The following is a 16,451-nucleotide window of genomic DNA, read 5'->3' on the forward strand; positions in this document are numbered from 1 at the left end:
ATGAATGAGAAACTCGAAGAGATTCGAGTGGAAGTAAGAACTGGCAAGTCGGAAAAATTTTAGTGAGGAGTTCGATAATGCTCTCATCTTTGAAGGAAGACTATACGTGCCCGACAACGAGGAACTCAAGAACGAGATCATGAGCGAAGCTCATGAGACTCCATATACTGCTCACCCTGGAAGTACAAAGATGTACCAAGACTTGAAGAAGTCATTTTGGTGGAATGGCATGAAGAGGGATATCGCGACGTTTGTGGAGCGTTGCTTAGCCTGCCAACAAGTGAAGGCATTACATCAACGACCGTATGGAAAATTACAACCGTTGGAAATACCCGAGTGGAAGTGGGAGCACATCACCATGGATTTCGTGACGGCCTTGCCAAAGACTCTCAAAGGAAACACCGCCATTTGGGTGATTGTAGACGACTCACCAAATGTGCGCATTTCATACCGATTCCGATAACTCACGGATCGGACAGACTAGCGCGTATCTACATACGAGAAATCGTGCGATTGCATGGAGTCCCAGTGACGATTACGTCTGATCGTGACCCGAAGTTCACATCAAAATTTTGGATTAGTCTACAGCGCGAGCTTGGAACACGATTGAACTTTAGCACGGCGTTTCACCCGCAGTCCGATGGACAATCCGAGAGGACGATACAAACTCTCGAGGATATGCTAATAGCCGTGGTGCTCGACCGAGGCGGAAGTTGGGAGACCGCACTACCGTTGATCGAATTCGCTTACACCAACAGTTTCCAAACAACGATTAACATGGCGCCGTATGAAGCCTTATACGGAAGAAAGTGTAGATCACCACTCTACTGGGATGAAGTTGGCGAACGAAGGGTACTTGGACCCGATGCAGTCGAGGAGATGATTGAAATTATTCGACAAATCCGTGTGAGAATGAAGGAAGCCCAGGACAGACAAAAGTCTTACGCTGACGTCCGACGGACCGACTTACAATTTCAAGTCGGTGATAAAGTATTTCTCAAGGTATCCCCGTCGAAAGGGATAACACGTTTTGGTGTTAAGGGAAAGTTGAAACCACGTTTTATCGGTCCTTATGAAATTCTCGAAGGAGTAGGACTCGTAGCCTATCGATTAGCGCTACCGCCAAACCTTGGGAACGTACACAACGTTTTCCATGTGTCGCAGTTGCGAAAGTACGTGTTCGACCCGAAACATGTGATTCACTACGAGGAAGTTGCTTTGAATCCAGATTTGAGTTATGAGGAACAACCTCAGATGATCTTGGACCGTAAAGTTCAAATCTTGAGGAACAAATCTATTGCTAGCGTGAAAGTACTTTGGAGAAACCACGAATACGAGGAAGCCACGTGGGAGCTTGAGGATAAGATGATGGAACTGTACCCGGAACTTTTTCCATGAAGTACCAAATTTCGGGACGAAATTTTTTTTTAAGAGTGGTAGGATGTAACATCCCGCTTTTTCGAACCCTAATTTTAGAGACGTGGAAATTTTTGCATTAAATGCTTTTAATGCTATGATATGTGGAATTATATGATGAATGATTTATTGCAATACTCTTTGTGACCTAATTGCGATATGAGATTAAGTTTGAGTTGAATAGTCAAACTTGTTGAATATGTGACGTGGCTATTGAATAGTCAACATGGTGGAAAATATAACGTGGCCGTAGAATGGTCAAAGTCGTTGGAAAATGTGAAGTGGAGATGAAATTCGAAAATGTGAATATTTGGATGCGGGGAAAATAATATTGTGGTGAATCATTTTCCTAAGGGATGAGTGAGAATTTAATAGGAGCATTATTTAATTATGTGGAATTTTCGACCCCTCCTATTTATTGGAAAGAAATCCTATTTTTCTTGGATTTAAATTGTTGTTTGGGATAATTATCCGAATTAAATCCAAAGTCCGAATATTCCTTATTTTGTTGATGAAATTTTCGAAATTTCCGTACTTTTCTCCCCTACTTCACGCCAATTTCACCAACAAATCTTTCCAAATCTTTATTTATTTAATTATTGGATTATATCTTGCACTCTATAAATAAGAGTGAGAACCCAAAACCCTAGCATCAGAAAAACCGCCCCCCCCCTACTCTACTTCACGTCGCTCTCTTCTCTCTCCCACTCTCTCAAATATTTCTTTTACTTCCTCCATTAATTCTTCATCATTTGGGGAAGAATTGAAGCTGCAATTCAAGATTTTGTCGAAGAATCAAGATTCTACTTGTTTCCTACCGATTGTTCTTTTGAAAAAGGTACTTTTATTTTGATCTTCTCTTCTTCTACCGATCAATCGGTGTTCTTGAGTCCACATGCATTTAGATCGAGTGAAAATTTTGATGCATGTGTGGGTGTGTGACCGTGTGCGTGTGTGCATGCCTCGGTATGCATGCACACGTGTGTTGTGTGTGTGTGCGTGTGTTGTGTGTGGGAAACACTCATGCGTGACACGATTTGATGATAAATCTGGAATTGTTGTGTGAATAAAAACGATATGATAATCGTACTTTGATTTTGATTGGTGATATTGAAAATAATCGATGGGAAAAGGGAAACGTGAGATCATGCATGATTTTGATCCATGATTGAGACTTATTTGAAATATATGAACTAAAGGTGATAGTTCGCGTTCCCGGTGTGATAACAAGAAGAAGTGCATTTTTGAACTCGAAGGAAATCGAGGTGGGCTTTATTCTTAAACTCTCTCTTATGTTGCAAATTTATGAAAGTGGAGCAATAAGGGTGGATTAAACTGTTATGCCATGCCTATGAATTATTTTGGATATTGTGTGTGTCTGATGCCTAGATTGTGAGTACGCTCCATTAGGCTAAAGGGATATAAAAACGAATTCGGGTCTGAGTAGGGCCGCAAACCCTATCAGGCTAGTGTACACGGGAGATTGGGAGCCGTCCTTGCTAGTCGGCCGATCTCGTGGGCGAAAGTGTGGCCACACTTCGTCGCACCATATGAAATGATGATTGATGAGAAAATGAGAGGTATTGTTTGACTGGCCAGTCCATGAAATATTTTGTGATACTCGATGCTTATCTTTAAATAAATGACCTCGAGTTCACTATGGTAAGGGTGGCATAACTATAAAATGATTTGGCATGAGTCCACTGAGTATGTTTAAAATACTCAGCCCTGCATATGTTTTCCCTATGTGCAGGTTGAGCGGCGACGGGCGGTCGGTGGTGTTGAGATGGTTGAATCGAATAATATGGATGGTTGGGATTTTGAGTGTAGTCGTGTCCTCATACATGGCTTCGCTTTCTCTTGGAATGCTTCCGCTGAATATTTTGAAACTTATTATCTTTGGTTGTTGTGAACTTATTTCTTTGATTTGGAATAATGGGAATTATTGCGTTTTGTTGGAGCTACAATAAACCTTTGATTTTTGAGCTTAGCCTATGCTATCTATTAAATCTTGATCTTCGTATTTAAAGCCGTTGACTTGTTGCGTTGATCTTCATTAAACACTTGGTCAAATCTCTTTAAATGAAATCCTAGTCTACATTTCTTGTTGCCTTAAGTTCGTCTAGTTAACAATCACCATATTTATTATACCCTAGAAATGCCGGGCTGTTACAGTTTTAGTGGAAACTTTATTCTCTTCCATACTTTATTCTTTACAATACGCACATATATAAAATGATTGTGTGTGCAATTTGGTAAGTGGATGTTCACATTCAGATATTGAAAAATCCATATTTTACTCTTTCTTTATTTTTCTTACTTTATTCAATTTCTTACAATAATTTATTCACTTTAACCTTTAACACGTAAATTTATTAAATCTTGTCTGCGAAAAATAAAAATGCGCCAACTATTTCAAATTAGTAAACTAAAAAAAATACTACGAAAAAAGTGATTGAAATCTCAGCACTAAATAATGACGCATTTCTCATTTAAGATAAAAGTTTACAATAAAATTGAGATTAATTTTTATATACAACCAAAAACAAATACTCAAAAAACATGATTTTTGATTATCATGGCCAGAGTATACTCTATATCAATTAAAACACATAGATTGAAGTAAAATTTACAAAAATATTTTAATTTTTTTTGTAAATTATGGATTCCCTTGTGCGGTTGATAAGTTTTTTCTCCTTTTATTTTCAAATGGTGAGTATATTGATTGAGACAAGAGATCTAGAGTGAGAAGCAAAAGTGTAACTCCAATTGTAATTGTACGTTTGTAGGAACCTACTCTCTCTCGTCCACTAATAAATGTCTTATTTTATCATTTCATTTGTCCACTAATTTTCATTTATCTTTTATTACTGTCACTTTTTTATAATGAATCCATATTCTACTAACTTTATCCCAATTATATTTTATTATAAAATTAATATATAAAAATAAAATCACTTTTCATAACATTTTATCACTCACTTTATATTACATTTTTAAAAAATCTGGTCTACATGGTCTTATAACAGTGGACCTCCAGTAGTAATCAATAAGGTAGGCCGGAATCATAAATACTTCAAAGAAAATAAAGGGACTTCGAAGACATCGAATTGAATTTTACCCGAATAGTCAAATCTCAAATTAAATCATCAGACAGAAAAAAACCAAAAACACTAAAATATAAACCAATACACTGCTATAAGAGGTCCAACAATCAATATTGGTGCCCCCACAATCAACAATTATAAAACCAATTGCCAAAAAAACCAGAAAATTCACCCCAACAAACATGACTTCCGTTTCCGAGCAACAAAATCTCCGACCACCGCCGCATGTACTGATTTTCCCGCTTCCGGTACAGGGCCATCTCAACCCCATGTTGAAGGTAGCCCATCTTCTCTGTCTAGCCGAATTCCACGTCACCTTCATCATCTCCGAATTCAACCATCGCCGCCTGCTCCAGCACACCACCGCTTCCGCCGCCTTCTCCCGCTACCCGGGATTCCAGTTCTGGACTCTCCCAGACGGCCTCCCCGACGACCACCCCCGCAGCGGTCACGGAGCCATGGAGCTTATGTCTTCCGTCGCAAACGTCACAGTCCCACTTTTCAAGAAAATGATGATCCAAGAAAACTTGTTGGCTTCCGCCGCCCGTCGCTCGGTTACCTGCTTCGTCGCCGATGGTCTGCTCAGTTTCGCCCCCGACTTTTGTGAAGAGAACGGAATTCCGCTCATCTGCTTCCGACCTGCCCCCGCCTCCTACTTTTGGGCTATTTACCGTTTTCCTCAGCTTCTTCAAGCTCAAGAAATTCCTTTCGAAGGTCAGTAAAACTAATTATATTTTGTATTTGGAAAATTGAAGAAAGAACCACGGAGTCTGGTCAAATTATGGTGCTTCATGCAACTTTAAAACCAGTTGGAAAAATAATGATGTTTGGATTTGTTTGCGATTATTCCAGGCCGAATTTTTCCGGTCATTTAGTCTACGTAACCACATTATTAATTTAAATTTCACGTGTAGGTGACATGAATATCTCACGGTAGTACAAATGATAATGTTAGACACTATGAATTTTACTGATCGATTTTTTAAGTTGCGAGATAGACCATGATTTGACAAAAAAACGTCAAGAGAATTTTTGAATATATGATTTTTCTGCTGTCATATAGTATAATTTGCTACGGCAGGCTAGAATTTAACTAAACTTTGTTGTTTTTATGATAATTTGCATTATTATATTCGAGTTTTATAGTAAATCTTATGCTAAATATATCTAATTTTGTAGGAAAATCGATGGATGGATTAATAAAAAGTATACCGGGAATGGAAGGTTTCCTACGGCGTCGTGACTTGCCGGGTTTCTACCGTGTCGATGACATAAACGACCCCACTCTCAAGGGAGTTGTAGCTGCAGTGATGCTGATTCATAGGGCGCAAGCCGTAATACTCAACACTTGTGAAGATTTAGAAGGGCAAATACTTGAAGAGATGCAAAAACACGTACCAAGAGTTTTCTCCATCGGTCCAATCCACGAGCAAGTGAAATACAGGCTGATGGAGAAGAAGACGGAGTCCTCAATCATCACGGCCAGCCTATGGGCGGAAGACCGGAGCTGCATCGATTGGCTGGACGCGCAGCCGCCTAAATCCGTCGTCTATGTGAGCTTTGGGAGCATTACACTTTTGACGAGAAAGCAAGTGTTAGAGTTCTTGCATGGATTACTCGAAAGTTCGCATAGATTTTTGTGGGTCATGAGGCCGGATTCTGTCACCGGGAGCAACGGAGAGGATCCAATTCCGACGGAACTAATGGAACGTATTAAAGGGAAGGGTTTGTTGGTGGAGTGGGCCCCACAGGAGAAGGTGCTCAATCACCCTGCGGTTGGTGGGTTTATGACGCACAGTGGATGGAATTCGACCCTAGAGAGCATTGCGGCCGGCGTGCCAATGGTGTGTTGGCCATATCTTGGGGATCAACAGATCAATAGTAGGTTTGTGAGTGAGGTTTGGAAGATCGGATTGGATATCAAAGATACTTGTGATAGAAAGATTATTGAGGAGGCAATTAGAGATGTGATGGAAGTTAGAAAAGATGAGTTTATGGAAAGGTCAGGAAATTTGGCTAAACTTGTGAAAAGGACTATTAGTAAAGGTGGTTCGTCGTATAATAATTGGGATGACCTAATTCAGTATATTAAGTCGTTGGTGATTTGATTATGGATTTCCAATTGTATTATTGGTGTTGAATAAAGTTAGAGTTACTTTGCATTACGTGAAATTATGCATACCTCCTATTGGGTGACCATCCACATTAAACATTATTGTACGAAATATATTGATTTGAACTCCCATTGTGTTATGAGATGGGGTACTCAAAGAGATTATCCAAAGTTCAAAACACACGATAAATTGAGTGGCAGCTGTATATTTGTGACTGAGAGTAGTGGCGGTTGTTAAGGGCCGGGTGGAGGGCGCCTGCCCCCCAATATCCACTTAACCCTTAATCTACTGTAATTTCGCCGTGATCGGTAGGAGTGAGAGAAAAAAAATTGAAAATCGAATATTCGATTCAAACCAAATCGATGTTTTATAAAATTTTATTCATTTTTTAAAAGTTAACTTTATTAGAAAAGTTTGGCGGTTTGGTTCGTTTCAGTTCAATTCGAATATAGTATAAAGAACCAAATTAAACCCTAAACCGATTTTACTTTTATATTATAAAATATGTTTATATTAATCATTATATCTATTTATTAAATTTATGCCTACAAGCTAAAAATCCAAGTTAACTAAGTGTAAAACAATTCAAATGCGCTATTCTTACCATTTAAATATATGTAGCACACATAATTCTTGATACTAGTATATTTGGATATTGTTATACAATTTTGGTTTTCAGTTTGATTTAAAGGGCCGATTTTATTTAGATTTCGGTTTGGTGTAGCTTCATTTTATAGTAAAGTTTGATTTTCCTATTTGGTTTAATTCTGGCAAAACGCCAAACTGAAACCGAATGTTCACCACCTTCATGGGCTTCTGGCGTTGCTTTGAGGATGAAACTTTGTCATATTTTGGGTTGCCCACTAGTGGCCCATTTCACAAAAACACATTAGTCAAGAGCCCAAGGGTCCAACCAAGTGTTAGAGTTCTTACACGGCTTGCTCGACATTTTCAAGAGGTTTTTGTGGGTTATGAGGCTGGATTCTGTCACCGAGAGTGACGGAGTGGATCTAGTTCCGGCGGAATTATTGGAACGTATTAAACATTGATTTTAACATAGTTATATTATAGAAGGAAAAAAAAAAAAAAACTCAATCTAAGTGTAAAACTAATTGTGCCACCTCAAAATTATAAGTAGAGTATTGAAGTTGAAAAACCTATCTGTAAAAATGACTTTAATTAAGTCATTGTGAAATTATAGTTCTACTTTATTTTAAAATAGTTTTATATTAAAATGAAATGTTAGTGAGAATGAGTTAGCATAATGTGAGGTCTACTATAAAAACAGTATAAGTGAAAGGTGATAAATCTTTGAAACGGACGAAAATAGAATTAAGTGGCAAATTTTTAGGGACGGAGGTACGTTACTCCCTCCATCACCTCGTTAGTGCATGATGCTTGGGTGACGGGATGCTTGTTGCATTGCGTCCTCTCCCGTCTCTTTCCTCCGGAACGGCAAATAGCTTTCCCACAATCAATAACTTAAAACTATAGGATTCTATCAATCAATAAGGTTAGGGCTGGGGAAAAATACCGAAATTCTGAAATACCGGTCTTATCGTATTGAAAAAATACCGAAAATACCGAATTTTCGGTAAACCGTGACTTTCGGTACGGTATGATACCTTACCGAAAGATTCCGGTAAGGTAACGGTATGAATTTTCAAATACCGCGGTATACCGCTGCATACCGAAATTCGGTATATACCGTAAATTAAGGTATATATCGTAAACTAAGGTATATACCGCAAAAATATAAACACAATTTTATATAAAATATTTTTTATATATTTTTAAATTATAAAATCTATTGTGAAATATAAATATAATTATGAATAAATTATATTTAATTTATTTTCAAAATTATACAATATAAATAATATTCTAAAAACTCTAATTTTCTATTTTAATTGATGTTGAAAGTCAGGTATACCGCAAAAGTAAGGTATACCGAACTTCGGTACGGTATACCGAAAATGAGGTACGGTATTGGTATGGAAAGTCATCATATCGAAAATAAGGTATACCGAAGTCCGGTATACCGAAAATTTTGGTAAGGTAAAGGTATGACTTTTTCGCATACCGTATTTACGATAAGGTATACGGTATGGTGGTTTCGGTAAGGTATACCGTACCTACCCACCCCTAAATAAGGTTGCTGGCCTCTGCCCCACAATCATAAATATTTATCTATAACTTTCCCGTATACTTTCATTAGCTGTCTAAGAAAGCATATTGGGATCTCGAAGAGATACGGATTTGAATTTTACACGAATAACAAAATCCAAAAAATATCAACCTATACACGGCTCTAAGAGGTCTAGCAATCAATATTGGTGCCCCACAATCATCAATCAAAACCACTTCCACTCTCAAATAATTGCCAAAAAATCAGAAAATTCACCCCAACAAGTAACAACATGACTTCCGATTCCGACCAACAAAATCTCCGACCACCGCCGCATGTTCTGATTTTCCCGATGCCGGTGCAGGGCCACCTCAACTCCATGCTAAACCTCTCCCATCTCTTCTGCCTAGCCGAATTCGACGTCACCTTCATCATCTCCGACTTCAGCCACCGCCGTCTCCTCCAGCACACCACCGTTGCCTCCACCTTCGCCCGCTACCCGGGATTCCAGTTCCGGACCTTCCCCGATGGCCTCCCCGAAGACCACCCCCGCAGCGGCCACAGAGCCATGGAGTTCATGTCTTCTGTCAAGAACGTCACAGTCCCTCTCTTCAAGGAAATGATGATCCAAGAAAACTTCTTGGCTTCCGCCACCCGTCGCCCGGTTACCTGCTTCCTTGCTGACGGTCTGCTGAGTTTCGCCGCCGACTTTTGCGAAGAGAATGGACTTCCTTTAATCTGCTTCCGAACTGCCACCACTTCCTACTTTTGGGCTCTCTTCCGTTTCCCTCAGCTTCTTCAAGCTCAAGAAATTCCTTTCCAAGGTTAATTAGACTAAATTTTAATATTTCCTCCATTTCATATTAATTCACACGAATTTTAAGAAATATAAAGAAAAGTTGGTGTAACAATTTAATTGAAAAGGTTCGATGCATAGACAAATCCAAACATCATAATTTCCAGCTGATTTTTAAAGTTATGTGACGAATATAAAATTTGAATTTGACATATATTCTATTCTCATTAATCTTCTGCAAAATATATCTAACTCCGTAGTTTCTAAATGCTTTTGCAGGAAAGTCGATGGATAAATTAATTGAAAGCATACCAGCAATGGAAGGTTTCCTACGGAAGCGTGACTTGCCGAGTTTCTACCGTGTCGACGACCTAAATGACCCCGTTCTCAAGGAAGTTATAGCTGTAACGATGCTGATTAAGAGGGCACAAGTCGCCATATTCAACACCTGTGAAGAATTAGAGGGGCAGATAGTTGCAGAGATACGAAAACACGTGCCAAGAGTTTTCTCCATCGGTCCAATCCATGAGCAAGTGAAATACAGACTGACAGAGAAGAAGGCGGAGTCCTCCATCATCACGGCCAGCCTATGGGAGGAAGACCGGAGCTGCATCAATTGGCTGGACATGCAGGCGCCTAAATCCGTTATCTATGTGAGCTTTGGGAGCTTAGCACTTGTGACGAGAGATCAAGTGTTAGAGCTCTTGCACGGCTTGCTCGACAGTTCGCACAGGTTTTTGTGGGTCATGAGGCCGGATTCCATCACCGGGAGCGACGGAGAGGATCCAGTTCCGGCTGAATTAAAGGAACATGTTAAAGGGAAGGGTTTGTTGGTGGAGTGGGCCCCACAGGAGAATGTGCTCAACCACCCTGCAGTTGGGGGATTTCTGACGCACAGTGGATGGAATTCGACTCTCGAGAGCATTGCTGCTGGCGTGCCAATGGTGTGCTGGCCTTATTTTGCGGACCAAACGACGAATAGTAGGTTTGTGAGTGAGGTTTGGAAGATCGGATTGGATATCAAAGACACTTGTGATAGAAAGACTATTGAGAAGGCAATTAGGGATTTGATGGAAGTGAGAAAAGATGAGTTTATTGAAAGGGCTGAAAATTTGGCCAAACTTGTGAAAATGACTGTTAGTGAAGGGGGTTCGTCGTATAATAATCTAGATGGCCTAATTCAGTATATCAAGTCGTTGGTGATATGGTTATGTATTGCCAATGGTATTAATTGGTATTGAGTAATAGTCAGGGTGCAATTGGACTGTATATAAGTATGAAAAATTATGAATAGTACCTAGCGGATGACTCAACATTATTGTACCACATATTAATTTCAACTCTTATTGTGTTATGATATGTGGAACTCACTGAAAGAGAGATTATCCAAAGTTCAAAACACATGATGCATTGAGTGGCAGGCTGACAGCTAATGTATATTCGTCATTGAGATTAGTGGCCGATCAGGGGTGGGAGGGGCTGCCGAACCCCTTAACCTACCGGAATTTCTCCATGATGGCTAGGGGTAGGCAAAAAATTAGAAAATTCAATATCCGAACCGATCCGAGCCAAATTGATTTTTTTTTTTTTAATTTAGGTTCAGTACAATTTTTTTTAGAAAATTTTGATTTTTGGTTTAATTTGGTTCGACTACATGAAAAAACAAAGCAAAACTAAAACAAGATTTTTTCATATTATATGAAAAGCTAAAAGTTCAAGTTGACAAAGTGAAAAACAATTTAAATGTGTCATTTTTCACTGTTAAAATAAATGTAGCACACACTATATGATATTTGAATTTTTAGATATTGTTAAACAATTTTGGTTTGGTTCAGTGTTTGTTGTTCGGTTTTTGTGTGTTTGTTGTTCGGTTTTTGTTTTTAGGAATGTTTGATTTTTCAGTTCAGTTTAATTTTGAAAAAACACCGAATTGAGAACCGAATGTTTACTCTTCATTCCCTTTCAGCGTCGCCACGATGAAGAAGATTTGTTTTATTTTAAGTTTTCCACAAGCGGCCCATTCCATAACAACACTTTACCAAGAGCCCAATTAAGTGTCCAACCAAGTCCAAACCAACCCAAGTACCCAATGTGACATCCCTAACTCAAAATATGCCTCTATATTATAAATTAGTTTTAAATATTACATGTATAATTTAAATATGTGTGCTTGAAGAGAAAATGTGCATGAAATATACTATTTATAAAGGCATGTGTTTAAATATGAAATTTTAGCTAAAGAAATAAGCTATAATATATATATTCCTCATTTATTATCATACGTGTATATATATAGGAAAATGAATCAAAAGTTGTTTTGGAAATAAGTCAAACATTTATGTATATTTTCTATAGAAATGAATAGCATATATTACTAATGGAGAGGAAATTACAGTAGAAACATATGAAAGGATAATTTTAAACTATAGTATATTATTTTTCCATGCAATGTCATCATAGTAAATATTGGTGCTACAAACACGTATTATAATCGAGCAACTAAGTGGCAATCATACAAATATTTGAGATAAAGATAATAAAACCTTTTCACACGTCAGTTGACTTCTTATTGAAATGTATAGCCATACTTTGTGAAAAAAAAGAGAGACGGGGGAAAGGAGTGTATAAGAAGATAGATTCGTTAGAAGTATAAAAAAAAAAAAGAAAAAAAAGAGAGGAGAACAAAATAAAATCAGGGATTGTTTTACTCGAAGAAACATTTTAATTGGATTGAGTATTGTAGATCACAATCAGAGCTTGATTAGATTATCCGACGTAATCAGGTGGGTGTAAATCACTCTTTTGATTTTATATGCGTTATATGATCGATTTCAATATTGGTGTTGAGAGTTTGGATTACATAATTTATATCAGATACATTTATACGTTATTTGATATTGATGATGAAATATGATATGGATATATGATAGCTGTAATGGATATGTTTTTCATAAGACATCAGAGTTTTTCAAAAGCATATGATTAAAGAGGATCTGTGACAGTCTTGCCCTGGATCTGAAAAAAAAATATAGAGGGACCTTCGGGTCATAGAGGGACCTATGAGTCCAATTACAGAGGGACCTTCGGGTCAAATACAGAGGGACCAATGAGTCCAATTACAGAGGGACCTTTGGGTCATAGAGGAATCCAGGCAGATTTCAGGCTTGATTTGTCACAGAATAATAAATTCAATAGAGAGGCATATGCATCGAGATATGGAATTGTTGATTGAGATATGGAATTGTTGGGGATATTTAATGTTTTTGGTTATATGGATTGAATTAGAAGTTTTTGTAATTATAGTATGTTGATGGTGATGTAATTAATATATGCATATGGATATGAAATTGTTTATGATATTTGTTGTATATTGTGTATGATTATATTTGTTGTTTTGTAAGAAAATTAAGAAAGGGTAAAGTAAGAGAGACGAAAAAGTAGAGATAATGTTGCTTCTATTTTGGGAAACGTTTCTTTTCAAATGAGACAAAGAGAATATTTATAAATTATAAATGTGTACGTCGGAGGGGTTGAGGTGTTACACCCAACACATGGAATATTTTTGCTAAATGTCTTCCAAAAACTTTTGTCCCTAAAAAACCCACCTATAATTTGGAACCCTCTTCTCCTCCAAAGTCCAAACTAAAGATGACAATCCGATACGATGATCCGATAAGAATCCGCACGAAGTTAACCTGATATGAACACGTACATTTATGATTTGGGTTCTTATAGAGTCGACCTAATAAGAACCCGAAGATTTCAGGTTGGGTTGGGTCGGGTTAGGGTCATATAATATCATGTTTTGATTGTTATCGCGTTCTGTCAAATTATAATATTGTACAGTAACTAACTATCACTAACAGAAGGCTGACATTTTTCTGGATGACATGATGATCCGCACGAATCCAACACGAATCTGTTGGGTTGGGACTCGATAAGAATCTGATGATTTCAGGATGGGTTGGGATTGACCTTATTGGGTTGGGTCAATAACGTGTTGACCCGATAACTACCCAATCCGCACGATTTGATAGCACTCCTCTAAAACACAGAAGTCACAAAAATCATAAATAACTTTAGCATTGATTTTATATAACCAAGTCACTGTTGCCATTTTTATTTCTACGTTTGAATTACAATCATATTTTTAATATTTAGTGAATAATGTTAGAACCCATTATACATACTACCAAATCATTTATCCACCATTCCAAGCCTATTAAATGATACTACTGTTACTGTGTTTTTGAATTACACATGCGAAATAGAAACAAAAATGAGTAAAAGACAGAGATCTAGAGGAGAGGGAAAACTGCAGGTTTTAATATTAGTGGCCCTCAATCATAAATTAAAACAAGTTCCTATCTCATGCTCCCTTCGTTCCATAATAATAGAGTTATTTTGCCATTTTGATACGTTCCATAGTAATAGAGTCATTTCACTTTTTAGTAAAAGTCAACATATTTCTCCACACATACTTTACTCTCTCTTACTTTTTTCTCTCTTCATCTCTCTACCTTTTCCATTATTCACTTTTTACTTAACTCACCTAACACAAATTTTCTTAATCTCCGTGCCGAAAAGTTTTGCCTTCATTATTATGGAACGGAGGGAGTATAACGTTAATTTTAGTCTACTTTTAGTCTATTACACTCGCAAATAAATTTATGACATGAATATCGACCTAATTTTTATCTAACACGTGTCCTAAAGTTAGGAATCTAGCGATCAATAGTGGTGGCTCTAAATCATAAATTAAAACAAGTTCCCTTCTTATATAATTACCTAATAGTAGTATCAGGAAATTTATCAGCAAGAAGATGAGTTCCGTTTCCGACCAACAAAATCTCCGGCCACCGCCGCATGTTCTGATTTTCCCAATGCCGTTTCAGGGACACCTCAACTCGATGCTAAACCTCTCCCATCTCTTCTGCCTAGCCGAATTCGACGTCACCTTCATCATCTCCGACTTTAGCCACCGCCGCCTCCTCCAGCACACCACCGTCGCTGCCACCTTTGCCCGCTTCCCGGGATTCCAGTTCCGGGCCTTCCCCGATGGCCTCCCCGAAGACCACCCCCGCAGTGGCAGCAAAGCCAAGGAGTTCAAGTCTTCCGTCAATAACGTCACAGTCCCTCTCTTCAAGGAAATGATGATCCAAGAAAACTTCTAGGCTTCCGCCACCCGTCGCCCGGTTTCCTGCTTGGTCGCCGACGGTGTGCTGAATTTCGCCGCCGACTTTTGCGAAGAGAATGGACTTCCGCTCATCTACTTCTGAACTGCCACCACCTCCTTCTTTTGGTCTCTTTTCCGTTTCCCTCAGCTCCTTGAAGCTAAGGAAATTCCTTTCGGAGGTCAGATAATATACACTTTTCGGGTTGGCCGTCAAAATTAATTTACGATTGTGCACGTAATTTGGATTTCTTAAATTAAAAACTTCATATTTTTTAAAAACAGACTAATAAAAAAATAGTTGATGTATCTTTGAAACGAATAGAGTAACAAAGATAGTCTTCTATTCAATCTATAATATTTTAACTAAAAATATTTTTTTATCTTTCTTATATTTTACTAACTTTGCATTTTAATTATAAGTCAAATAACGAAAAACTATGATTAGTGTCCAAAATCAGGACAAAAAATTTAACATATACTCCATATAACATGCATGTCCTAATTCTCTTCGTGAAGTACTATATAACATCGTATAACTCCGTGACAATGCGATGCATATATGATTTGCCTAATGTTGTTTCCATCTGATTTTTTTAATTGCGTAATAGACTAAAATTTTATATACCATTACAATATATACTTCATTATTTTTCATACAATTTGCCCTATTACATACTCCATATTCTAATTCCATAAGTCTAACTCTTTAGTTTGTTAAGTTTTTCGTAGGAAAATCGATGGATAAATTAATTGAAAGCATACCAGCAATGGAAGGTTTCCTACGGAAGCGTGATTTGCCGAGTTTCTACCGCGTCGATGACATAAACGAACCCAGTTACAGAGATACAGAAACACGTGCCAAGAGTTTTCTCCATCGGTCCAATCCACGAGCAAGTGAAATACAGACTGATGGAGAAGAAGGCGGAGTCCTCGATAATCACGGCCAGCCTATGGGAGGAAGACCGGAGCTGCATCAATTGGCTGGGCGCGCAGTCGCCTAAATCTGTCATCTATGTGAGCTTTGGGAGCTTAGCACTTGTGACGAGAGAGCAAGTGTTATAGCTCTTGTACGGTTTACTCGACAGTTCGCATAGGTTTTTGTGGGTCATGAGGCCGGATTCCATCACTGGGAGCGAGGAAGAGGATCCAGTTCTGGTGGAATTAATGGAATGTGTTAAAGAACAGGGTTTCGTTGTGGAGTGGGCCCCACAAGAGAAAGTGCTCAACCACCCTTCAGTTGGGGGGTTTCTGACGCACAGTGGATGGAATTCAACTCTTGAGAGCATTGCTGTTGGCGTGCCAATGGTGTGCTGGCCTTACTTTGCGGACCAAACGACGAATAGTAGGTTTGTGAGTGAGGTTTGGAAGATCGGATTGGATATCAAAGACACTTGTAATAGAAAGATTATTGAGAAGGCAATTAGGGATTTGATGGAAGTGAGAAAAGATTAGTTTATTGAAAGGGATGAAAATTTGGCTGAACTTGTGAAAATGACTGTTAGTAAAGGGGGTTCGTCGTATAATAATCTAGATGACCTAATTCAATATATAAAGTCGTTGGTGATATAGTTATGTTTTGACAATGGTATTAATTGGTATTCCGTAAGAGACAGGTGCAATTGTGCAGTATATTAGTATTTGAAATGTTTATGAATAGTACCTAGTGGATCACTAAAGATAATATTGTACTCCCTCCATTTATTTATAGTTGAGG

The 16,451-nt window shown here is 38.1% G+C and overlaps 2 protein-coding genes and 1 pseudogene across 2 annotated transcripts; all 3 read left to right on the forward strand.

Annotated features, from left to right (window-relative positions):
- The first annotated feature begins 4,659 nt into the window (after nucleotides 1–4,659).
- Nucleotides 4,660–6,688, forward strand: LOC125201953 (7-deoxyloganetic acid glucosyl transferase-like). Its single transcript, XM_048100258.1, has 2 exons — nucleotides 4,660–5,237; nucleotides 5,703–6,688. The coding sequence occupies exons 1-2, from the start codon at nucleotides 4,706–4,708 to the stop codon at nucleotides 6,629–6,631; spliced, it is 1,461 nt and encodes a 486-aa protein (XP_047956215.1). The 5' UTR covers nucleotides 4,660–4,705; the 3' UTR covers nucleotides 6,632–6,688.
- Nucleotides 6,689–8,959: 2,271 nt separating this feature from the next.
- On the forward strand, nucleotides 8,960–10,915 carry LOC125202198 (7-deoxyloganetic acid glucosyl transferase-like). The gene is made up of 2 exons (XM_048100561.1): nucleotides 8,960–9,589; nucleotides 9,841–10,915. The coding sequence occupies exons 1-2, from the start codon at nucleotides 9,058–9,060 to the stop codon at nucleotides 10,800–10,802; spliced, it is 1,494 nt and encodes a 497-aa protein (XP_047956518.1). The 5' UTR covers nucleotides 8,960–9,057; the 3' UTR covers nucleotides 10,803–10,915.
- Nucleotides 10,916–14,384: 3,469 nt separating this feature from the next.
- On the forward strand, nucleotides 14,385–16,306 carry LOC125191958 (annotated as a pseudogene).
- The last annotated feature ends 145 nt before the right edge of the window (nucleotides 16,307–16,451 follow it).

Source organism: Salvia hispanica, chromosome 1 (assembly GCF_023119035.1).
Source record: "Salvia hispanica cultivar TCC Black 2014 chromosome 1, UniMelb_Shisp_WGS_1.0, whole genome shotgun sequence".
Lineage (NCBI taxonomy): Eukaryota > Viridiplantae > Streptophyta > Magnoliopsida > Lamiales > Lamiaceae > Salvia > Salvia hispanica.

Excerpts from the sequence above, each read along its gene's own strand:
- LOC125202198 (XM_048100561.1), top strand. The coding sequence starts at position 9,058 with ATGACTTCCGATTCCGACCAACAAAATCTCCGACCACCGCCGCATGTT. Across the intron at positions 9,590-9,840 it reads TCAAGAAATTCCTTTCCAAG|GAAAGTCGATGGATAAATTA; the intron begins GTTAATTAGACT and ends ATGCTTTTGCAG.
- LOC125201953 (XM_048100258.1), top strand. The coding sequence starts at position 4,706 with ATGACTTCCGTTTCCGAGCAACAAAATCTCCGACCACCGCCGCATGTA. Across the intron at positions 5,238-5,702 it reads TCAAGAAATTCCTTTCGAAG|GAAAATCGATGGATGGATTA; the intron begins GTCAGTAAAACT and ends CTAATTTTGTAG.